The sequence below is a fragment of the Dermacentor silvarum genome, chromosome 1 (assembly GCF_013339745.2).
Source record: "Dermacentor silvarum isolate Dsil-2018 chromosome 1, BIME_Dsil_1.4, whole genome shotgun sequence".
Taxonomy (NCBI): Eukaryota; Metazoa; Arthropoda; class Arachnida; order Ixodida; family Ixodidae; genus Dermacentor; species Dermacentor silvarum.
This window is the reverse complement of record NC_051154.1, coordinates 383,772,777-383,798,507: the sequence shown is the minus strand read 5'-3', so window position 1 is coordinate 383,798,507 and position 25,731 is coordinate 383,772,777. Positions and strand designations below refer to the sequence as shown.

General features: G+C 47.0%; 1 protein-coding gene across 1 annotated transcript in view; it reads right to left on the bottom strand.

Annotated features, from left to right (window-relative positions):
- Positions 1-652: 652 nt before the first annotated feature.
- The window catches only part of LOC119446044 (solute carrier family 2, facilitated glucose transporter member 8), a 142,867-nt gene continuing 117,788 nt past the window's right edge, over positions 653-25,731 (bottom strand). The window contains exons 4-5 of the mRNA XM_049663170.1: positions 3,940-4,123; positions 653-1,044 (exon numbers count right to left, since the gene is read on the bottom strand). Coding sequence (XP_049519127.1) covers positions 713-1,044; positions 3,940-4,123 — 516 coding nt within the window. The 3' untranslated portion in view covers positions 653-712. The remainder of the gene's footprint in view (positions 1,045-3,939; positions 4,124-25,731) is intronic.

Genomic DNA, 25,731 nt, shown 5'->3' with positions numbered 1-25,731 from the left:
GCTTCTCATCGTTTGAGTTGATCTACAAACGCAACGTCCGCGGTCCTCTACAGTTCTGCATTACAACGTTCTTATAGGTCCTCTGTCGTTTCGGATCGCTCATCTTTTAATGCCGAAACACAGCCATGAAAAGGTACATGTCTACCTCTATTTCTGACTATGGAGAATGCATTTGCCCAAAAGCCACATTGCAATGTTATTGGAGTTAAAATATAGTTACTATAGTAATGATTTTTCGATCGCATTGTTGAACAACCCAGAATTAAAAGGTCTCCCCAGCGTATTAAGAACGCTACTGCTGGTTATGCGTCGAGTTTCACGAGCTTAAAAAAAAATCGAGGTACTAAAGGTAGCGTAGCATATGTGATGCGTCGGAGTTTATATTATTTTAAATTAATCAATAAGTGAGTTATTAAGCTTTCTAATGCGCAAAAAAATAAATGCCGCTGTTTTAACGCAGGTGTATCTCAATGGTTTACTTCTTAATCCCCTAAAAAAGAAAAAGATCTCCATCTGCCTCCAGGCGCATGTGGCCTCTTGCGAAACCGAATACGCTCCTTAGCATGCCACTTGAGGAATGACACTGAAATGAATGCACAATATTCGAGCAAACACATTGTTTCCATGTAGGTAACGTGGGTTTTGGGGATGTTCAAGAGACGGTTTCAAAATTCAGCCTTCGTTACGAGTTAGCCCGGTGCCAGCAGACTTGTCACAGCTTCCTCCCCGACTGCAAATGCCTTGAAACCTGCTCCTCGTGCGGCTCGTACAACGGGCCGATGAGAATCTGCTCTAGGGTTTGACCCCGCGTCTCAGGCAGAAAGACACTGGTCAGCAAAGTGCCCACCAATGTTGTCAAACTGAAGAACCAGGCCAGCGCAGAGAAGAGGCGGGTTTCGACCAGTGCGTGCGACACACACGTGACAACCAGTGCACATGTCCAATTGAGCGCCGTGGCGGCGCCCAGAAAGACACCGCTCTCACGGCACGGCACGAGCTCGGCGCCCAGTGTCCAAACCACGGGACCCAGGCCGACCGAATAGCCTGCGACAGGGATTGCTCCAAGTGGTTAAGGCAGAAGGCTGATCTAGTTGTTTGAGTATGCTGACATATTTTCAGGGCTAGAAAAGGGGCATACAAGAAGCAGGCAGGAAGGGCGCCTGTCCTGTCTTCTTCATTCTCTGTGCCTATTTCTAGTGTTGAAAATATGTAGGTTTGCACTGTATTGAGGCATAAGCTTAAATACGCCCCGACTAACGCTAAAGCGCTCGGATATCATGCACTAATCAGACCTACCCGCCGGGGTTGCTCAGTGGCTATGGTTTTGGGCTGCTGAGCACGAGGTCGCGGGATCGAATCCCGGCCACGGCGGCCGCATTTCGATGGGGGCGAAATGCGAAAACACCCACGTACTTAGATTTAGGTGCACGTTAAAGAACCCCAGGTGGTCCAAATTTCCGGAGTCCCCCACTACGGCGTGCCTCATAATGAGATCGTGGTTTTGCACGTAAAACCCCATAATTAAAGAAAAAATTATTACTAATCTGACCTGAACTCAAGTTTGCATGTACCGTTTTGGACAGTTAGACCAAGATCAACGATAAAAATTACTAGAAAGGCTGCGAGGTCAATGTTTGCCTAATTGTCTGTGTAGGATACTGCAAAGAGCCCCCTAATCGACCTCCATAAAATATCTACTCGACGTACGAAGAAAACATTTGATGTTATGGTTCCTTAAGGTGCGTGTTAATTAAGAATCAATAATTAAACCACCACAATTTCTGCGACCCTTAACGACCAGATAGATACACGTGGCACCACCACGATATTGTGAACACTAACAACTTGCTTTGCACGAACATACACATTTAGGTTTTCTCTTTTGCCGCGTACGATACATGACTGGAAATGCTTGCTGCGAACATTTTCCGAAATTACTATTCATTTTGTTCTCCCTTACATTGTATGATCTGTTTTTTTATGATGGTTACCTTGCTTGGAGCTGGAGTCTGCAGTATGTATTGAGTAATAAATAAATGAAATAATTTAGTAAAGAATAGTGGGACGATACAATATCGCCACAGCTGCACGCAAAGCTTTGCTAAAGCCTTCGCCTCGCCAACGCTTCGTCGAAATAGGCACACTTTCCACGCCTGCGCACATCTAGGGTCCTGATAACAGCAACAGCTGCAATAAGTAGGCTGCGTGACACGGAAAAGCCACAGCTCGACATACGGGCCACTCAACAAGACTTGCTGCGTGGATCATGGATCGCCGCACCGCAGCTGCGGCTGCCACTCTGTGCTGTAATTCATTTTGTGTTCGTTATTTTCTGAAGGAATAAACCCGCGTGTATTCTCTGTTTCCATTCGTCGTTTCGCAATTCCACAGGCGCCAACTGCGGAAATTTCTCATGGATCTGAGATCGGAGCGTGAAGCCCTCCATGGTGCATCGGTGTTTACGGCCTTCTGCTGCGCGACACGCAGTGCCCGTGTTAAGGTGGCCAGGGGGTGCAAAAACGCTAATAATATTCCGTAACTGTGAGCAATGTAACTGACTCGAGGCAGACAGATTTAAAGCGGACGCCACCCTATGCGAGGCTCCTCAGCCACACCAATAAATTGCACGTTGATGAAGCCAGTCAACCAATAAATAAATCAATGCAATCACGGAAAGTGTCGGTGTAATCTCGCGGCTGTCTGTGCCAAACCGCACAGGGATGAGCAGCATAGGTGTTTCGTAAATTAGTAGTTATAAATGTCGGTGTCCGCGCCTGCGATAGCTTGAATAAGTGTTTTCTTCAGCAATAACTTTGCTCCTTACATTAGCATTAACATGCCCTCGATGGCACAAACTGTAGTACCTGATAGCAAAAAAAAAAAAAGAAAGAAATTCAGATGGGGAGTCGGCTGCTGCAGTCGTCCGGCAGATAAAATGAATCATGCGAAGCAGGCACATTTATCTGCACTTCGTACTTCGAGCTGTGAATAGCCATATGAATGGTTTATTATTGCTTGACCGTACGGGTAGGATTAGTTGACTTAGCTAGTCGCAGTGATGGGAGTAGCTTACCGTGGCTGTTGGTCCAAAATTGTGGTGCCACAACAATGTAGCAGTGACATATTGATATTATAGGATTGTGATTACAATAATTGTACTTTGCGTGGAAAGTCTGGAATCTGTTGAAGGGAAGATGATTCTGGTTTGCAGTACAGCTGTTGTGGTCTCTAGTGAGAAAGAACCATATAAGGTTGCATGATTGCTGTGTGAATGACAAGGACACATTACAGCAATGTCCCGTACAAGACTATCTTTGCAGGTTTTTGCGCTGCGTTGTGGAGCGGGATGTGCAATCAGCGGCGGCGGAGGCGGCAGCAGCAGCATAAGCCGCCGCAGCAGCAGCAGCTTACAACACAGAAATTAGCTGCACAACGGCGGCTTTCCACAGGAGACGTTCATTTCCATGGGATGTGGTATTGTGGTGCGCTTTTCTCCCTTTTCTTGCATTTCTTTTTTCAGTTAGAGTTATTCACCAAATCAAGCCAGTAGTAGTACGGCAATGGCTTGCTACTAATACACCTTTCCCTTTATTAGGTTGAGACCCAACCGTCTCAACATTCGATGTCACATTATGGTATGCACGCATGGATGGTCTGTTGCTTTTTTTTGTTCGTAACAAACAGAAGAAGCCCTGCGTCCTTCTCTTCGAGTTGCCGTCGTCTTCCGCACTAATTTAAAGTATGCAATAATGCTTGTACACCGAACAAGCGTTCAGATAGACCAGAATAGTATTGAATAGATGTATTGTGTGCATCGCTAGTGTCTATAAAAACAATCTGTTGGTAACTTTGAGAACACAAAGCCCGGAACTCAGGACAAGGAACGAGAAGAATATATCTGTTAATAAGATTATGAAACAGTAGGATAGCTAACCTTACCTATAATAAAAACTCCCAGGAAGACATTGGGTAGTCGTTGGCTAAGCGAGTCTCCTGTGGCTTTGGCATTGTGGAAGGCCCCGAAGGCGAACATGGCGAGCACGCACACCACCGAAGAGATGGTAAGAAGGCGGCGCCTTCCCACGACAGCCATTATGGACACTGTGCACATAGTGACCGTCACCTGAAAGGTAGAGAGAGGGACCCGTCGACGGGATGCCCTCACATTGAGCATGAAAGACGATGTCGCGGCCCGAAATACAGCTAACTGAAAATGTCTCAAGGCCACCAGGCCACCGTTCTCCTAATCAGCACTGACGAACTGAGGCGTCATGGCGCAGGGCTCGCGATCACTCATATGATAAAAGGGTGGGCTTCAATGATGGTACAATCGAAGGTTGAGAAACGTTTTTAGTCTTCTTTTTTTGATATAGGTGTCTGTTTAAGTGACTTCATCATGATAGCTGATTCCGCCTACTCCATCTCACTCAGCAAAGGAATAGATATGTAAAATAGGCCGCCTCAATGAAAGAAACAAACTAATATTCAGTTCAAGTAAGCACAGTGTAATACAAAATTTGTACAAGCACCAGCTATTACATCATGTACTTGCGCAGCCTCGGAAAAAAACTGAACTCTAATGCAGAAATACGCGTGCATACAGTAGCTCATTAACATTATACAGTAAACATCACTTGTGTTTTATGGAATTCTAACACTTCGGGAACCCCCCCCCTTTTGCTTTTCGAGGGAATGTCGCAGTCAACTTGTTGGCAATGGCACAAATACTTTTCGTCGAGTGATAGTGGCTGTCTACCCAGATTATGCATTTCATTGCTTAGTATTTTTTAAACAAACTTTTCTTTCTTATGACTTATGTGTGTTTGAACCGTAATTTTCGAGGCCCAATCGAATGCGAATTGAACAGTGCCCGAAGCAAATCGAATGTTGTATTGAATAGCATACAAACAGTTTTTTTAATAGGTGCTGGCTAATAGTACATCCAACGTCTGCCACAATTTTGTTTACAGGTACAGTCAACCACAAAAGTTTGCGGACCACGCGAGCGCGTGCCAGACTGCCTATCCGCGCCCCTAGCGGTACGCCACCTAGCGGCGACAGGGGCGCTCTCCCGGATATGAGCCCTCTTGGTACTCGCCTGCCTGTTAATTTTTTATTCCCGTGCATGACATTGTTAGTTCGTTGTGTTGACGCAGAGCGCTGTCTGCGATAAGACTGCCACATATCTGGCTTGATAGCAGTATCGGAGCAATCACTGCAACCTTTGTCGACTGGTGTGCCAGTGGGTAGATAAGTTTCACGAAGCGCTGCGACGATTTTTTTACGCGACGTTTACTGGCGCACTTTGGTTGGCAGCATCTTGGTCCAATGAGTGTTGCTGCTTCTGCGTCTTGAGAGAAAGGGTAGGGAGGTGTTTCACTGTCATCAAAAATAAAGAAAAAGCGGATGCATAGAAAATTTTCTTTCACACATAGGCGCATCTTCGCATCAGTCGCTGAAAACGTAGTAGACTTGCTTCAGGCCACGTGGTGATTGCCTATTTGGAAAGATGCCGCTGCGTGTTCCACTTGACGAAAGAAGGCACATTGTGCGTTTATTTATAGAGGGAATACCTCAGCGCGAAATCTGCCGCCGAACCAACAGGAGCCGGACTGCCGTGAATAGGATTATTCAAGCTTTCCGCGACGATGACAGATTCACAGATATGGAGCGTAGTGGGCGTCCAAGGGCCACGACTGAGGAAGAGGACCGCCTGATTACGGCCGCCATCGTGGCTGATCCTTTTCAAAGTGCAGAGGATATCCGAGAAGCGCTCTCGCTCACGGTATCGTCTGAGACTAAGAAGGCTGAGTGAGCTTGGCCTGCAGTCTTTCGTAGCAGCACAGAAGCCCTGCCTCTCAGACAGCCAGCTACAAGAACGACTCATGTTCGCTACAGCAATGAAAGATTGGACAACAGAGAAATGGGTCGATGTCATCTTTAGCGACGAGTCAACTTTTTCCACGCGCTGGGACCAACGGAAGCGGGTTTGGCGTCCACTAAACTGCCGGTGTGTTTACAGTGTATTGGCAGTTAATTCACGAAGCTAATTCTGCATCACAACATGTTTCACGGAAAATGAGCTTTTGGACATTACGAGATTTCTCTGTAGTGGTATTATGTTGAAAACATTAACGATTGTTTCATAGTACTACTTACTCTGAAGCTAATTAAAAGCTGCCAGTGGGTCTTTCAGTACTATCTAATGATGTTTGAACCTTTTCTATTGCAACTCTATAACAGCATTATAAAGTTCATACGCAAGAGGAATCCCAACATTTTTAGACGTGCCGCTGGAACCCAATTGTATGCTATTTCTTGCAGATATCTGCCTAATTACACACAGAGTGTTCTATCCAGTGGACGGTGTTCCGTGAGCGTGTGGGGAGCAATCAGCAAAGATGGCCTTGGTCCCCTTGTGCGTCTGGAAGGGCCCTTCACTGCGTCACGGTACTGCGACGTCATCACTAGACACCTCGTTCCGTATGCGCTGGACGGTCCCTTCAGCGACGGCTGCTATTTTTTTCAACACGACCGCAGCCCGATCCATAAAGCACGTATCGTCCAGTCATTGCTAGAAGAACATGCTGTTTGCCAGCTTGAGTGGCCTCCATGTGGCGCCGACTTGAATCCCATAGAAAATGTCTGGGGCATGTTGAAGAAACGGCTGTCCACACGAGCCAACCGCGGCCGCATGGCCGATACGCTGTGGCAAGCGATCGCACAAGAATGGGAAAGCCTGCGCGGTCGACCGGAGATTACTGAATCTTTGTACGAGTCGATGCCCACACGCATCAATAAGGTGCTAGAAAACGGCGGACATTTCACTTCCTACTAGATCATTGAGAGACCTATGTTTCATGACACTTCTGTAAATGTCTTGTGAATAAATTCATCCCCTTCAGACACGAATTATGATGCACTGTCTGCAAATGCGTCAAATGCGCATGGCATCATTTCGAGACGCTCACTATTACATTCCAAGAAAGAAGACGAAGCAATGTGCTGTTTTGTGCGAGTTTCAGTAAAAAAAATTAATTAGCGTATAACTCGTTATCTAATTATTCTGAAATCCGTCAGCTTCAATGCTTGCATAAAAAGATCAACTATTAGGCCCGAAACGCATGCACACTTGCTTTTTCGGTTGTATTCGTGTCGACCGGAGAAAAAAAATACGCTTGACGTTGGTCTTGGAACCCGGCACGTCCAACGATTGTCTAACATGGTAGTGTCTCCAGCAAAGTGATCATCTGCAGCAATACGCAGGACAATGAAGTTAACTGACCGCTAGTTGTCCCATCAGGAAGCGGACACGAATGTGCACACTGAGTTTTAGGTCATTTGAAGAAACACGTGGCGTGGGACGCGCCTCCGAAGTTCGAGTCCCCAAACGAGGACGCCGTGTCGCAAAGGGTTATAAGAGAGTCATCGCACCCGATTATTCTTATTTTTCTAAATGTAACCACTATAGCAGCGCGGTGGTTCGGGCTTTGCGCAGCAAAACCTGGGCGCAGGCGATCAAATCCCGGCCGCTACTGTCACTTAGCGATGGGGGAGGAACGGAAAAATTCTGCCTACTGACTAAGCATCTGTGTCCCATGGCTGCCTCACCGCTCACTCACGCACTCACGAAAAAAAAAAAAACAGCGTGGCTACGCGAAAATAGAACTGATAACAGCCGAAGAATACGCTGTCTGATTACTTGTACTGATATTCTGCTCTCAAAATATAAGCAAGTAGCCCTGGCTAACAAAGAGCGCGTCACGTTGAAAGAGATAGGTAGAAAATATTTGCGCACAGTGCGAAAAGACAGGCCATAGATTTAAGGAGGGATGCGTCTTCAACGTAGCGCTGCTGTCGATCGCTGGTGACGTAGCGGAAGTGTCGCGAAGAGGCTCTTGGCCACGCGCTCGCGTGGTCCGCAAACTTTTGTGGTTGACTGTACGTTAACCGGATCCGGCAGTTCTTTTATGAAAGTACAGGTGCCCACAAAATAATTCGGAACGCCGGACCGGTGGCCTTTCGCCAGCGGAGCGCGCCGATGAAAGGATAGTGCCAGGGTCGGCGCATGCGCGGTCACCCTAGCAAGCTCGCCTCGCTCCCCAGTGCATGTAAATAGGTGTTACCTTGCTCCAAAAGAGTAGCGCTGGGTACCTTTTAGTGTTGTCACCGCGGGGCTGTGCAGATGCGGTCTTTAAAACGCTGTGTGCGCGATGGGGTATGGGCGTCTTGCGCTGGAGTTTGAGGTATAGTAGCGGCGCCTGGTGGCGGCGAAAACGTCATCTGGGTAGTACCAGCTTGGAAAGTATTGAGCCCTGGCTTTGGCGAAGCACGTTTCTAACCCGCGTTTTGCGACGATTCGCACTATTTTCTGCCCTGTTTAGAGTGCGAAAAGGCTCGTCACTTCTCACAGACCATGGCGACCAGGCTGCGAGCTGGCCGCAGCCTATAGTTTTACGAAAACAGACTCTCCGTGTGCCGTGGGACGTAATGCTGGAAGCAGAAGACATCGCTACGCCGATCCGGAGAGACCTAGCTCAGCCTCGAAAAAGCGTCTCCGTCGTTACTGCTGCGTCGTGGGCTGCCATGAACAAGAAATTCTGAATCCCAACATCTGATTCTACCGTTTTCCTTCAAGGCCTCACGCTGCTGAGCGTTGGGCGCGCTGGATAACTGCAGTTCGTCGCGCTGGATAAGCGAAATGGAAGACCGACATAGCAGCAGGCATGGCTTGTGATTCACGATTCGAGACCCGGCCACAGCGACAATTAACAATTCGACCGGTGCGAAGTGGTGAAGTGACCACGTGTGTGCAAATGACCACTAATGGTCGGGCTGATTCGGTGACAATTCACTACCCCACTACCAGCAGCACAGGTTAGAGAGTTGAATGTGCTCATCCTTGACCTCAATCCAGCACGTTGAGGCAGCACAGCAAGGTAGTATTGATTACAGCACATCGATGTTGGAGCGCTGTCATTAAAACCTACATCAAGCGAGCAGTGCACGAGCGCGCGCAGCAGCGCGATTGGCACGTACGTACGTTACTGCGAGCTTATCAATTGCTAGACAGATGGCCGCTACTACAGCGCAGGCATAACTACTTGTCTAGCGGCATGCAGTCAACAAAGATTTCAGGAGGACCCGCCGTTTCGCGGCATATCGAAAGACCGCTGCCGTCGCGGCGCGTACGATCGTGCGCTCGAGCAGTTCGTACACGCGGCATGCTGAAAGACCGCTGCCGTCGCGGCGCGTACCGTCGTGCACTCGAGCAGTTCCGTACACATGTCTGCTTATCGCTGCTGTGAATTCATTTATCGAAAGCATTTCCTCGCGTTTGTATGCCTGAATCTAGCAGCGTGCAAACCTTACCTGAAGTTCAACTTCGCACGTGCGTGACTCGCTTCACTTGCGATTGACACCGCACGAAAACTTCACCGCTTATTTCTTGAACGGCGTACACGTATTCGGCGTTGCATAATTTCTTGCCTTTACGCAGCATGCCACCCATGGAAAAATCTTCGGCACCCGATATTCGCTGCAAGCCGTGGTACAACACAACCGAAAGTGGCGGTCCGTATTGTAAACGTGCTTCCCGAAGCAGACGACCGAGCTTGGTACTACCCAGTTTCGGATTGAGGGCGCTTTTTAGCACCATTTTTGCAGCGCCCCCTGGGCAACGCAAGAGCCCCATAAGCGCTCGGTGCGTGCGCGTTAACGAGAATCGGAGCCTTTTAAAGCGAAAGGCTTAACTGGCTCATTAGTCGCGGAATGTGACCATCGTCGACAACACTTGCGGTATGAAAAATCAGAAAGCGGCATACTACACCAATACCGTTCAATAAAGCATGTAAAAGTGAATTAGGCCCCGAGTAGCTAAAAGTAATTAGGTAATTAAGAGTCCCAAAGGATAATAAAAGTAATTATAATAATTATAAGACCAAAACACGGACATCATACGACAGCTATGAATTACTAATGAAAGAATTACGATTATTCAAAGTAATTAAGGGTTGAGAACAGTAATAGAGGCACTTAACATTTCGACTCCGTGTTAAGACTCGTCAAGCCAAATTAAGACTAGGAATTCTAAAGCGCAGTACATATTAATTAGGATCAATTAAAGACTCCGTAACAGCAAGTAAGAAATGAATAAACCGAATTACGACCAATTAATAGTTATTAATTAATTACCTACATAAGCAAACAATCGCAAATGAAATGACGTCAGCGCATTGAAGTTTTCGCCGTCAAAGTCGTCTTAGTAACTGATATGGGACCACACTGAACTTTTTTTTTAAGCATTTAACTCACACAGCTGAACACCCCTTTATTAGCAACGTATCACCACACTGAACGAAAAATTGAATGTTCGCGCCAACCACAGCAGACACGCAATCAAGTGTTAGAGTGCTCAGTACTAAATCTGCAACGAAGCGGCCAGATTTCGTAAATAAATAGCGCACTATGTATATGCGATGTTCATTGTGACTGCGAAGCATTGAAGAGACCTTTATTATAGTGCCGCATGCATAAGATTAATTCCTGTGCGTGAAATTGGCGTGTTGGAATACGCCGTCTGATGTCATTTGAAAACTTTTATTACTGCACGCAGTCATCCTTGTTGAAGGAGCCATCGTGTTACAGTCAAAGTTGTGTTCTTATTCGCAAGTAGTAAATGCGGCGGAATATAATTGCACAAGGACTAAAATACATCGCGCAACACGATAATCCGGTTGAAATGTGCGCTATACAGTGCTGTTATAGGCTAGCCGTGGCGCTCGCCAACATGAAAGATAAGCTATGAATTCAGAGTTTCTTTAGGCGAAATAATTGATTCAGATATGCAAGACAGGTATAATCAAAAGTAGGGTATGGTGAACTCACTGGTCACCACTCAGTTATCAGCACTCAAGGATTCCGAATATCCACGCAAGCTATCCAGAAAGCAAGACTATCTCTTAGAATGAATGAAGATTCCGACGAGAATACGCCACAAGGTCTACGCGCGCGTTTCGAGATCACGCTGCATAGCGCGAGCACGCTGTAGCCTACAGGGACGGTATTTTGTAGCGATGCCTTATGCTTTATTCTATCCTAGTCTTCTCATCCACCGCTCACGGCCGGTTGATACCATTGATAACGTTAGCGGACCGTCGCTCTGACCACTGACCAAGTGCGAAAAGCGCGAAAAGGCATTAGCATCGGAAAGGAATCGCTACAAATACCATCCCAGGCCCCGACCACCCCCAGATGTGTTGTCGCAGCGCTAAGAGGGACAAAGCGCGAGATTTTGACGCAAGGCAGCGCCTATCTAGATGCACTAAGGAGCGAGGCTTGCTTGCCTTGGATGCCGCGCAGATCAAGGCTGTATTTTTCCGCGGGTGTGCTCCGCCGACGAGCGGCCACCGGTATGGCCTTTCGAGGTATTTTGTGGGCACCTGTACATACGTCCAACCTTTCTCGTTGGTTTCTACATGTTTCACTTACGGTATCTTCGACTGATCGCATCCATCCCCCGAAGCAGAGTCGTGCAGATCCGCCGTTCCCCGAACTCAGAGGTAAAGGACAAGCGCGCAAGCCGAACGTGTGAGTCGCTATCGGAGGGGGAAATGGCAGATGCGAAACCACGTGACTACTGCTAACGTCCGATGTTTCGCCTATCCAAAGCTAAACTGGCGGATGCGTCGTTGAGCCGCCAGCATGCTGTGGCCTAGGTTGCCTAGGCTACGGTGGACGGTCGCCAAGAACGGCGACGCTGTGCTGTGATGACGTTGCTGGAAACGCTCTCATCTGGACGACTGCTCCGACGACAGGGCGCGGAGCGCCTCAGAGCGCTCGACGCGGGAGGAGAGCGATCGAAAAGAACCAGCCGAACGCAAGGCGCGCACCCTCTTTCAACCAGCCGAAGACAACGCCGCTCGCGAGAGCGATCAAGAGCGCTCCGACGCGACCAGTCGAAGATACCATTAGTATAGTCGGGCTTAAGCACGCTTAACAGCTATATACTATATTGAACGTTTTCAGCGTGAACACGGGGTCGCGTGGCTATCAGTACTACGAGCTAGCTGCACCGCAGAATTCTTGTGCGCATGTGTGACAAGAGTAGCATCCCTTCGCGCGCATTACGTCATCGGAGCGCTCGCAGGTCGCAAGGTCGATCCACATAGGTCGCGAAGCTTCGGGCGAAAAGCGGTTCAGAACCAATTGTCACCGACATCAGCAAGGGTGGTTATGGGAGCAGCGATTGAAGCGCGACTATGTTTGGGGGGAATCAACACTGGGAAAAAAAAAAACGTTTTTAAAATAAAGCGAGACGCAGTTAGATTCATTCAAAAAATAAAATTCCTAAATCATTTATATGCATGGTGAGAAAGATACAACTGTATTTTACTGGATCATTATCAATATATACCTTTTTTCAGGGCCCACCGTGAGAGCGCCCATCGATAGCGGCGGGCGTTGACGCCGCTATATGCAATGCCATGCAACTCTTGGAGTGCGTGGAAAGGCGCTCGTAAATTTCACCTGTTACAATAGCCCCCCTCATATGTGTTGTGTTGCATGTCGACGTTTGTCTGAATTAGGTGACGCGGGTAGTTTTATTGTTTCTTAACCTGTGCAGTCAAAAGTAGTGAGTTGCGACCGTCAGATACTTGTTTACTTAGTTGTTTTCGTGCAACAGCACTGGCCGACGGGCTTGGTGTCCGACGAAAGGACGAGCACTCTACGCAATATACGCCCAAAGTGTTCGTCGGCCTCCAAAGAAAGTATGTTCTGTGCAGCGATGCGATTTCGACACCCGTACGGCTGATCTTTTCCGGCATCGCTTTTCGCGCTGAAAATTCGGAACGCCCATGAAGTGGAATGGCGGGGCATTTGAATATACAGCTCTAATGGCAGGCCTCCGAAAACAAATTTCGCGCCGATGAGAACAAAATGACGTCACTTCTGTATTTGACGGATATGACGTCCAATTATTTTTTCTTCCGCCGGAAGTGTTCCCTCCTCACACAGATGGCGCTAAGCCCCATGAAATTGTAAATTGTTTAAGCACATTTACAACTTAATAGCTGCTAAATGGGATCAACTACTGCTTGCATGGATACTTGGTAAAACAGCCTTCGGCCGGAGCCATTTCTGCCATTTTACACTCGAGTAAATTATAGACAAAATCACTATGTCCGCTCTCAGATTTCGCTAATGTTCGCAAACAAATGCTCACCCCTAGAATGCAGTGGTAAAAAAATTGACGTTCCAATACGGCTCCTTTCATGAACCTCTATAGACATTTTCACGAGGCTAATACTTTGTTTCTCGGCCTTAAAACTGGACGTAGCTGACGACGAGCGCAATGACGGGACGTCAAGCATGCGAAGCCTTTATGCTGCACCCACTGATCCCGGCCACGGCGGCCACATTTCGATGGAGGCGAAATGCAAAACGCCCGTGTGCTAGCGTTGTAGTGCATGTTAAAGAACCCTAGGTGGTCAAAATTATTCCGGAGCCCTCCACTACGGCGTGCCTCATAATCAGAACTGGTTTTGACAAGTAAAACCCCATAAAGAAAGGATTCACCCACTGAGCATGCGCAGAACTTTTCGTCGCCGCCGTTAGACTGCACTGGTAGTAGGGAATGCCACGGGCCACCTTGTACATGCTCAAAAAGATCAACGTAGTACACGTTTTCCTCACCTCAGCACTTTGTGTGTGTTGTGGTTTGTTGTGGTGTAGCGTATACCCGTGGTAGCGCAGCCCGAGCAGATCGGTGTGCTCATCATTGCTGTAACAACTGCCGTATTTGCTTCCATAGCGGTGAAGCGCGCTTTCAGATGGAGAAAAATGCATTCCATTCTGTGCCCCTCGACGCGATACTATGACAACGTGTGCGATTCGCCAATAGAGCAATGCTGCAACTATGCTTCGCTATCGATCCACTAAGTGATTGGTGAAAATCCGTCCGCGTTACAGCATTTCACAATTAGGAAGATGTCGAAGCCGAAACTGCAATCCACAAATTAACAGAATCATTAACTAATGAATGCAGAGTAGCGCAACTCTTCTCCGTGCGGTTAGCTCCGCTGACCGATCTTCAAGTCGTCTTAGTTTTCTTTCGCGAACAGGCGCGAATGACCCTTGTCGTGCCGATCGCATTGTCGCTGAGAGCATTCCTTTTATGACGCTTCTTCGAGAGACTGCTTTAATCATACAGCGAGGCAGATCAATAATAGAAAGTTGAAAATTGATAGCGCGAGTTACGTCGTCGTATAAGACGACCTAACTAATTTCTATTTTCACTCTGCTTTGTCTAGTTAAAGTAGCGAAAGATCTGTAGATGGGACTTTGCGGCAATGGGATCGCGAATGCACGTACACTAGCTCAATTTGACAGTAACCAGTGCCAACGCCGCTGACGGCTCGTTTTTCTAACACGCAGTGGCTGCTTTCGCGCAATATGGTTTGGAATAAAGGTTGGAGTAGAGCCGACGTAAACCACACAAGAGCTGTTTTTAGAAAAAAAAAAGCGGTACAACAAAAAACATGGGACAGAAAGTTGAACTGTTTGCAGTCAGCGGTTTTACTAACAAGTACACAAACTATCGCAAGTCTGCCGTTTTGTTTTGTAGTTAATTTTCAAGGATGCTTAGTTTTTAGGCACATCACCTACAAAGACTCGCATATAGGCTAATTTTCGCTTTGAGTATACAACTGATTAAAAAATTGTTTTTAATGGCGCAAAGGCCTAGTGATGACCAAAGAGCGCCAAATACATAGTGGAGGGAGCTTACAATGGTACATGGAGACAATGGCGTAACATGACCTAAAAGCGGCGTAAAATAAATCGCTGTTTAAATGCGTAAAATGTATACGTAAATGTATTGTACGCAGTTAAACTTGTGTCTAGTATAACGCTGTTTTGGTATTAGTGTATCAATTTGTGTATTTCATGTTTTATTTTTCCAAAATAGGATGTCACTGCTTCGCAGCGCTTTGTAGGTAGTAGCAACTGGTCAGGTGCTTGAGTACAGCTTTTACTCCCACCATGCTTCATGTATAGCACATGAACATAAGCATTCAACTCAATCTTGGAGGCAATCTGCTGTGGGTGCAAAGACTGGACGAGCCGAGATGGCTCGTCGCTTTACGTGCGCTGCTTTCTCGCGAACCTAGTGTTGGAGGTTGCGTAATATCAAATGCCGGCCAGACGTTGAAGCGAGAGAGCGAGAGGCAGTCCGAAGAAATCGCTCCCCGAGGACGGAGTTCCTCAGCGCATCAGTGTTGCGACAGCCAGTGTTCGTTGTCATCGAGTGACATCTGTTCAGGTTTGCCAGTGCGCGCGTGACTCGGTAAGTGATTAGTAAGTCAATGTTTATTGCAATTGATACGGCTGATGAAACTACGAACCTGGTTTCGTGAAGTTGTCTAATACATTGCTATGGCTATTATTAATTCGCTTTTCGGGTGAAACTTACGGTTTTTTCTTCCTTCAAAGCCATTTTCTTAGATTTTCAATCCAAAATTGCGCTATAGCATTATATTTCATGCGTAAAAGGCTAAGGCATTGCTCTAACCAGGAGACCTCGGAATAGTACTCTAATGGAGGCATGGTAGCTAGGGACTTTTATTTTATCAATTCTCTACTGATGAAGCTTACAACCACAATTTTGGCCAAATGGTGAGTTTTCCTGTTGTAACAACAAGCGAGAACTAGCCCTGGCTGAGTTGGCACCAGCTCATTCTCCACTTTTCGCCAGTCCTCCGACGGAGTATCTGCTTCCTACAAATGAGAGGCTGACAAGCGAAAAGCTCTGCTGTCGCTATATTTGGTGCAAACCACAAAATGCGGTTAAGTCTCAACAGCAAGACTGGGTTGATGTATCTCAAACAAAATTTGCTTCGCTGACTTGAGATGGCCACATCTCAAGCCATACTGCGGTTCAACAAAGGCACAAAGGCATTTGGGAAGTTCTAGAGGTGTTGTGCAACCTTCCGACTTGGGAATTGATCGGTCTGAGCAACCAGACAGACCACAGAAAAATCAAGGGATACTCTGAACCAGAGACAGCTCAACAAAAATCTCGTCACTGCTGTGTAGTAAGGAAAGCGCAGCTGCAGGAGCCAGCTTCCGAGGGTTCGGGGTGCACCACCTACGGAGCAGTATTTTTAGTTTACACTTTTTTTTTGCAAAGAACGATCTGCATTCTGGCCATATTTTCATGAGAATTTGTGTTCTGCAGTATTACTACGCATGTTTAGAATCTTTCAACTTCGTTTAGTCGCTTTATTATTTTCTCAATCTTACCCTGTTCGCACTATTTATCCACACATTTTATGTAGTTTGTGTGAGTCAACCTTGGCGAAGTTTGCATGCACATGCACCAGGACTTGTAGAATGCAAGCATTCAGGTTTTATTTAATTTGCGGCAAATTTGGTCAGGGTATTTAAACCATTTATGCATGTTCTGGATAACGCTTTTCCAAAGTAAAACTTTTCTTTTCAAATAACAAACCTAAAAGAAAATAATGATGGAGGCTCCTCGCAATTATTTGTTTATAAGCAGCAATATAGTCTTGCGCCTCGACAACGAACCTCTTTAGCAAAATGACCCGTATAACCAAGGATTGATTACGTCGCGGCTGAATTCCTATCTTTCATTGTATTTGAATGCCTCTGCAACGAAGACCACTAAAACAAATTTGCCTGTACAACGAAGGAATGTGGGCGTCGCGAACTGCAGAGGTTTTGCTTTACAACGAACGGCCAAGTAGTGGCGCCACCACTGCCCTCCGCCGACGTCACCAATGTGCGAGCCCTAACTGCTGCGATAGCGCTAAATGTACAATCGCGAGCAAAAGTTTTGGGAGCACGGCATCAGCAAAAAATTTAAATATTCAAGCACAGCTCCCCGGCCTCGAATTGGCTTAATACATTGTATTGGTCAAACACGTGCACGTAGGCGCGCGCCTTTGATTTCAGCCGGAATGCCCAGGCTGCAAAAAAAAATTGTGGCACCTTTGGTGCACAAACTTTTGCTCACGACTGTACGTCCCCGCGCACTAGAGGGAAAAGCCGCAGGCGGAAGAATGCGCCAACACTGGCATGGCCACACTTGCAAGCGTCTTTTCCGCCGCGGCCAGGCCGGGGATAGATTTTGCTCTCAACTGGAATTACTGGGGCATGATCAGCGACGGTGAGACAGGGTGTAGTTCCTTGCCACGTTTAGCGTGTATTAAACCGCCGCTTCTCATTGGTTTCACTAATTGATGGCGGGAGGCATGCCTCAAAAAACCGCTCCGCGGCAGGAAAATGTTGCCACTCGCCCGTTTTCGCGGCCCGCTTTCTGTCGCGCGCGGCTTGCCGCATGCGATCTCCCGCTTGTGTGGACGTGCCTTAAAAGGCAGCGTTAATGACGCACATCCAGCAATCAGCGGGCGCGAGGGCTGGCGAATACGACGTTATGACAACATGATAGTGTAATCGTAACTGACAACCAACGACGCCTTCAAAGCCATCTAGAGATGGTCGCGAATACGGATAAAAGCCACAGGGATGAAGATCATGCGAACCAACCAATAATTTTCACGGCAAGGGAGGTGATAACGGCACTCGGTGACTGCTGCTTTGTGTAGATCCTTCGTTTCGCTGAGGAGCTGTTTGAACCACGGTGCAATAAAATTGGCTGCGGTCGCAAATTCTGTGAGGTGAAGTTTTTACAAAAAAATTAGCTCATTTAAAGAAGCCTCTAATTAATTCATGTTAAACAATTCTTATGTTTAACGTACTTAGCCTGCTCTATTGTGAGCGGTACGGAGCACGACCTTTACAACGAAGTCACCTGTATAATGGAGGATTTAGGAGGTCCCGAGCACTTCGTTATAAAGACATTTGACTGTAGTATATTCTATAGCAAAATCCTAGGTCTGTATGAAGCCCAAACTTTGGACAATACGAGACCCTACTTTTCCGAATTCCAGGGGTACAGAAAAAATAAAATGAGATATTCAGGAACTGCAATCGTTCCTGTCCCTTAACTGGTAGCTTGTTTCCTTGGGGGCTGTCAAGCGCAGTGATGAAATAAGTGGTCGATCAGGCAATGTCGTTGGAGCCAGCGCTTTGATAATGAGACTTGTCTTTGTCAGGGAGCAAGTTCTTTTCCTAGCAGCGCTTATGCAGGCGTAGCTCATTCTCTCCAGCCATCAATGACGGAGGAGGAGGGGAGGAGAACAAGCTGGCGCACAGAGTAAGACGAGAAAATGATAGAATTTAGGAAGAAAAATGGGGGCGAAGGAAATGTACAAAAATCAGTTGATCTTGTTATAAAAACGGAAGGAGTTAGGGGTGCGGCCGCAGTCTTCCAAAAAGCAGGGTGACAAAACGTGAAAAGGGTCCGTATGTGCAAGCAGGCATTGTCAATACAGTGAGCCAGTGTTCCAAAAAAACAGGAACGACAATCTACTCTTTGTACATTCGTACAACGAACAATTTAGTTTTTTTTAAAAGAAAAAGTAAAGTAAACTGAATGAGTACAAGACCTTTCGGTTTGAAACGCTATGCAGACGCGGTGGTGACGAAATGGAGTCCTTGGGCTCATGTTGAGCCGGCGTACGACTGCTTACTCTGAATAGCGTCAGGTCTCCGCACCGGGTGATTATCATGTATGAAAACCTAAATAATTAAGCCCCCGGCAATGGAGAGCTCCATTACATGCTGACAGTCCAATAGAAAGAGTGAGGTCTGCTCACCTGAAGGCTGGCAATGATGACGAACGTTGTGGAGGCGCTCACGAAAACTCCGGGCGCGGAGAACACGGAGTGAGCGTTCAGGATGACCATGCTGATACCTGATAACTGCTGGAGCAAGTACACGTGCACAGCGAGCAGGAAGTTCGAGGCGGGCGTGGGTAAGATGGCAAACAACTGGTCGATGGCCTGACACTCGTTGTCTACCTGCGCGGACCAAGGATGGTTCGAGGGCAGGTAGATAATGACAATTTTCTCTAAGAACTCGGTTGTGTTTAGTTGTTACGAAGCGCGGCAGCGCGGTGGAAGGGACAGATGCAGCAGCTACACAGATCTTAAACAACGTGGCAAGCCAGCGCTCTCCTATATGCTTCGTCATATTCTGCACGTGCCTTTGTTCCTAGCTGCGTGGGGGAGATGCCGTGAGAAATATTAAGATGGCTTAACGTCCCAAAGCAACACACGAGCTATTTGACATGGCCTAGGTCGGTAGTGGCAGTGGAATGCGACGGCTAGCTTGATTTCAGGTCGAGCACTCGCGGCATGTCAGCTGCGGCGAGGTGGGCGCCATTCTCAAGGGTTTGGTTCTTTGTGGCACCTACTCTGCAAAAGTGACAAACCCCAGTTGTGCCACATAATTTTTAAGTGTTTTGCCTCAAATAATAAAGGCATCAAAGAAAAATAATCATTCGTATACTGCCCACTAGAAGCGTCGGTGGCACTGGTCGACAGAAATTGAAAAAGTTGTGCATTTCAGTTTCGTCCAGAGCTGTATGGAATACAATTTCTGGGTCTACACACTACCGCCAGGAGTTCGTGCAAATAATCAAGAGATAAATGGCGAGATATACGGTAGAGCTCTTTATAGGGCCCGTGTATTTTTTTGTGGTTTAGAAATGAGCGTGGTAACCGCTATGATTGCTTAGTGGCTATGGTGTTGGGCTGCTAATAAGCGCGAGGTCCCGGGATCAAATCCCGGCCGCGGCGACCGCATTTCGATGGGGGCTAAATGCAAAAACACCCTTGTACTGAGGTTTATATGCACGTTAATTATTCCGGAGTCCTACACTATGGCGTGCTCATAATCAAATCGCGATTTGGGCACCTAAAACAGCATAGTTACATTTTTAATAAACTTTCTACCGGAACAATACGAAGTCACAAGTTCCACTACCTTAGGCACCAGCCGCTTTAAAGGACCCTGAACCACTGTTTATCGAAGTGGAGAAAGGCATTTGAAGGGGAAATAAGCTATTTCAGAAATACCTTGCCGCAAAAAGTACTCAATGCGTGCAGCAGAAGCGGAGTTATTGGCAATCAACACGGCTTCCGTGGTGCTTCCACTCCTTCAATGCCTCGCAGGCTTGCACTGCAAAGCGCGGGGCCCGCAACGCTCCGGCTTCTAAATGTGACCGTGGCGCGCAGTGCAAATTTGGTCTTGTATGTTAACGACGACGCCACTTCCGATTTTGCGCCTACGACGCGACAAACGTAAGCCAAACTCAGTCGTCCTCAGCAAGCCGGAGTGCGCTTATTCAGTAAACTCGTTGCGGCACCCCGCCACGATGCGGCATCTACGCAACGTAGCAGACCGCTGCCACATGTAGCTATTAGCTACCGTACAACCGTAGTGCGTATGCGCAGCGTTTGCTTTGTGCACGAAAAGGGTTGAGTACGTGCGCACCTCATATGCTGCACTCTAAAGGTATGTTGAGACTGCGGTCGTAACGTTAGCAAAGCGCATCTGTCGTAAAGCCCGTACCCTGCGTTACTAGCGTTAAGATCGTTAACAATGCTGGTCGTGCACATTGCCGGTTGCATACGTTACGCTTCTTAAGACCGGCCAATCAAAACGTGAGCAGGCCAGATGTGTATCAGAGAAACACAACCGTACGTACACACCACCGCTACACTATACCAGTGCTCGTATGCTACGCGCACACGCAAACGCAGTCATGGCCGTTGCTCTAACTGGGGATTCCGGAAGTCGCGTCACCAGAAATTTAAAACCGAAACTGCGGCGCTTGTTGGTCACGTTGCAACTGTCGTATCCGTATGAAATGTAAGTGTAGCGCGCCTTCCAACATCTACGCTCGCCTGTGGGGATGGCTGTTGCACTATTAACGCTTAAGCGTTATGGGCACGCCGCGCTTCGCAGTGCAAGGTCCGTGGACAAGGCATTGAAGGGAGTCGAACATCGGTGGCTTTAAAGGAACCCTGAAACGACTTCGACGATCTTGTACAAAAGTGCTGAGCCGTTAGTGTAGGTCCTTCTGGTCATTAAGTGAGACATCGAAGCGCTCCGCGAAAGCGTGTAATTTACTATAAGGTTTTTAAAATGTGCATTGCTATCGATCGCAGTGACGCCGCTCCTGTGAGTTTCCAGCCGCCCGGTTCCTGCTACGTAAGGGGGAGCGTGACGTCAGTAGGGACGACCTATCCAACTGGCTACCCACGTTGCGTCATCAAGAATGCTTGAAACATGCCAATGCATTAAACGTTATTTTGAATAGCTACGTATACATAGTAGTTTGTGAAACCCTAATAATAGTTATAGAAATGTAATAAATCTAGATGCTTCTTCAAACCAATGTCCCACTTCCGCCTGAGACGGCAGATCGTCTGCTACAGTTCGGGCAATGGGGTAGCCCATGGGAGGCGGAGAGGTTCTCACATGAAAATTGGAGCAGCGATGTCTTCCTTTGCGGAACGAACAAAATGATACCAACGCTGTATTACGCTCGTTGTGCACTGCAAGTGTGCGCAGGAAGTAAACTACGGCGACTACACGCTGTAGAAAGACGCGAGCGCTGCCCGTCCATGCCAACACTGACCTCCTTGGTCAGCACAGCGGTCACACGCAGTTCTGAAAAGCCGCTTTCAGCGGTAGCCGCAGGTTCCACATTTGTCAGAGAGTCAAGTTTTGTATATAGTTTCCCTAAAATGAAAGAAGAAAAATCCTCGCAAACCGAGATCCAAAAAAAAAAAAACAACCAGCGTTGCGAGGGAAATGCAACGTGCTTTACTACATGTCATATCGTCCGTCAGAAATCCGCCAGCTCGAGTTAGACTTCAGTATTCAAACCAGGTTGAGGGGGGGGGGGGGCACGAAAGGGGCTGTTGTGCTGTGGTTGACAAACTGCTGTTTGTGTCCTCATGCTGATAGGATTGATGGCAGTGTTGTAGACTGTAGGGATGCCCTGTTCTTCGGGGACATTTTCCAAGGAACACTCAAACATAATTACATATCACCCCTTATTCAATTCGTTTCCTGCGTTTTTAAAAATGCCTTTGACCTAACATATGACGTGATCATGTTACGTGGCCTACATAGCCTTGGCGCAGTAGATGTACGACAAGCATGCTGAACAACGGGGACGCACTGATATCATTTTTTTTTCGGGAGTCTGCTGCTGACGTTGAAGATGCACAAGAAGCGCCACCGGACTGGACGTCCTTACTGGGCGCTTTGCACGTGCTTGCCTGACTTTTGAATGTATTTTCAGCCTTAAACTTCTGTAGCTCTTTGCATTTATGAAAGTTTACTCTCATGTAATAATTTAGAGGACGCTTAAGCTTCGCTTTAAGAGTGGAACGCGATAGCTTTCAAAGATCCCTGGCTGCAATGATCAGGCTTCCCGGCAACTGAATTATGTTTTCTTGTATATATCAAATTACAATCTTACGCTATCACGTCTGTAGGCTGTGGTTAAGTCGTACTTTACGAGTTTTTCTGACGGTTTTATTTTCGGAAATTAAATTTTGCTCACTAACGCCTTGCGCACGCAGAGGGCCTGTGTGATCGGGGTGGTTCGGCAAGATTATTTCCGGCAACGACGCCGGCGCGCCCACGCCGACACCGACAACGACGCCGGATTTTCTGCGACACAGGGCCCTTAACGCTATCGCGTTAAAATAAAAGACTTTTGTACCGTCTCCTCCTCCGACGCAGAAAGTGTGGGTTTTAATTCCCGATAGATGTGGTTTCATTTTTTTGTGCGCCCTAATTTCTTTTTTTAGATTTTGGAGTAGCGAAACGTTATAAGTAGCCCATTTAGCCAAATTCATAAGTTAGTGGCAGCGCTTTCTTTTTATGCTGACAGCTACAAACAAATATTACCCGCGTAGTATAGAGACAGTCGTAAGCCTACCTATTAGATATTTTCATGTTATCAGGCGACACTCAAACCAAAATATTGCCGTAAACAGCTACTTGTTTTCTTATTTATTTATGATACACTCAGGGTCAACAAACATTACAGAGGGGAGTGGTGTATTTACATTGTAGTTTTTACATTGTCTATACGCATGCTGCAATGCTGCGAACGCCCTCGGCGGAGTCCGTCTCTTCTCGCTCAATTCCGCATCAAAAAGAAAAAAGGAAGTGCAAACGATCTGCGTGTTGCCACCGCGTCTGCATCAACCGCGCGCAATTCCTCTTCAATTTCGCTCCATGTAAGCCCAGTCTTACCACGTAGGAAAGAGACGCGGGAACACACTTGGTTCTAATCAACCCGAAGTAGACAACGCTTGCATCACTGCTTGAATGAGGCGGGACATAGCGATGGCCACATGGTGTAAAAGTTGAAGGGGAACACCGCGGATTGAGGGCAGGGTAATGTTTAACTACTCACACCTGTGTTATTAGAACACACTGACAAGAAACTGCCAGCCAGTGAGCCAACATTCCTTGAGAGATAACCTCTGCGTCTAGGCGCACGAGAAAAACTGTTTAAGGGGCCTCTTAAGGGAAATAATAGTGACGCAAGAGCAACCTTTGCTACAGGACGACAAACCGCCGCCGGCTGTTATCTGTCATAATTATTCTTCACGTGACCGGGGGCGCCGCAGATCCCATAGAGCTCTGTAATGCTTGTAGGCGGAAGCAATGCGTGGATGACAGTAATAGCGTGGTATGAAAGCGTGTGGTGCATGCCCTGGCACCCATCCCTCGTAGTTTGCTCAGTGCCTGGAGTGCCTCTATCTTGCGGCCATTGAGCAGAAGCCAGCGGGGGCTCTCCACGGAGAACTGGCTAGCGGCGACGAGCACGATGGCGCCAGCGAAGCACGCCATGGCGAGCAGCTCCACTCGAGGAACCTGCCCAGCACGTACGAGTAGAGGACGCCTGCAGCGATGGACAGCTGCACGATTCCTCCCTGGTAGCAGTGATGAAATGTCAAATCAAAATGTGGCTTACCTCAAAGCCAGAGAAGGGCAACGAGAGACGCCGTATTGGGGCTCCGAATTAATTTGAACTTCCTAGGGCTCTTCATCGTGTAACTAAAGGTTTTGCATTCCGCCACGGCTGAGAAACCCCGTGCTCGGCAGCCCTCGTGCACTGCAGCATAACGTCGTATCCTCTTGGCCACCGTGGCGGGTCGCAACGAAGGTAAGGCTTGATATTTGGGTGACAAAGAACAAACATGGCCTAAGTCACATAGACATACACACACCACGGTAGCTCAGTGGTTCTGGCTTTAAGCTGCTGAGTACGGGGTCGCGGATTTGATCCCCGCCACAGCGGGCGCATTCCGATGGGGAGGAATGAAAAACGCTCTTGCACTTTCTTGAACTCCTCCTGCATTCTGTGTCCACGCTTTTCAGGTAAAAGTACTTGTGCACTTTAGCCGCCCATTTATTGTGATCCATGTTCCTGAGTATTTCTTCGAAGTAAATTTTGCTCTATGCTTCTGATTCAAAAGAGGCCCAACCCATGGCACGCTGCACTGCCTCATTTGTGATTTTACCGTGGGCTCCCAAAGCCAACCGGCCTACCAATCTTTGGTTAATTTCGAACCCCGACAAGATATTGGATTTCAAGCATAGAATGGTATTTGCGAATGTTAGCGCTGGCACCATTACTCTTTTACAGATTCCACGCACCACCTCATCTTAATTCTGGCGCCCAAAGTGATCTTTGTCCATTATTGCTGCATTCCGCTTCCCCTTTTTTTTCAGATTATCTTTGCGGGTGCTTCATGCAAAACATTGAATTAGGGAATGGACAAATAGTGCAACAGAAGGTCCCCGGACTGATGTATGCGGACGACATACTGCTACTAGCGGAAATGCAAGAAAGATTTACAGACACATGCTAATATGTGTGGAAACACAGACACAAATCTAGGCTTGCTATTTGAGACAGAAAAATCTGGAATTATCTCTAAGGAAGAGATGAGCAATTACGTGGTGACAATTGAACAGCCAGTTATACACGTAGTCAAGAAATATAAATACCTAGGCATATACATAAACGAAGGAACGACCAATAAATTCTTAATGTTCTTAGTAATTTTCATGAAAACTTATTTGTTAGCATTTAGTTCTATATTCAGCCTACAGCACCAGTATACATGTTTTGAAGGTTGGAGTTAAGTACAATTTGGTCCTCACTGCATGTTATTTCATTAAACAGCCCACAGTGATCCGCGAATAATCTGATTTGTACGGGCACTGTAATTATGTTAACGATGTCATTAATATATATTAGAAATAATAAGGGCCCTAAAACAATGCCCTGTAGGACACCTGAAGTTACAGGAAGCTCACCTGGAAAGTTATTGTCAATTTGAACGAACTGCTTAAGGTTAGTAATGCACGCAGTTATCCAATTATTAGGTATGTTGGCAGGTTAATCAGTTCGAGTTTTTCGATAAGCTGTAAGTGTGAAACAACGTCAAACGCTTTCCTGAAATCCAATAATATTACATCAATTTGCCCAGACTTGTCAAGAACATTTGCGAAGTTATGAACGATGGTAATTAATTGGGTAACTGTAGAAAAGCCTTTACTAAATTCATTCTGGCAATTAGAGAGAATAATTTTATCAGTAAGGAACTTGTTAATCTCTTTGGCTATAATATGTTGCAGTAAGTTGCGACAGGAAGACTTTAGTGATATTGGATGATAATTCGTTAAAAGTGTAGCGTCACCCTTCTTTGGTACAGGTACGACACGTGCTTTTAACCAGTCACTAGGAAGGACAGCAGA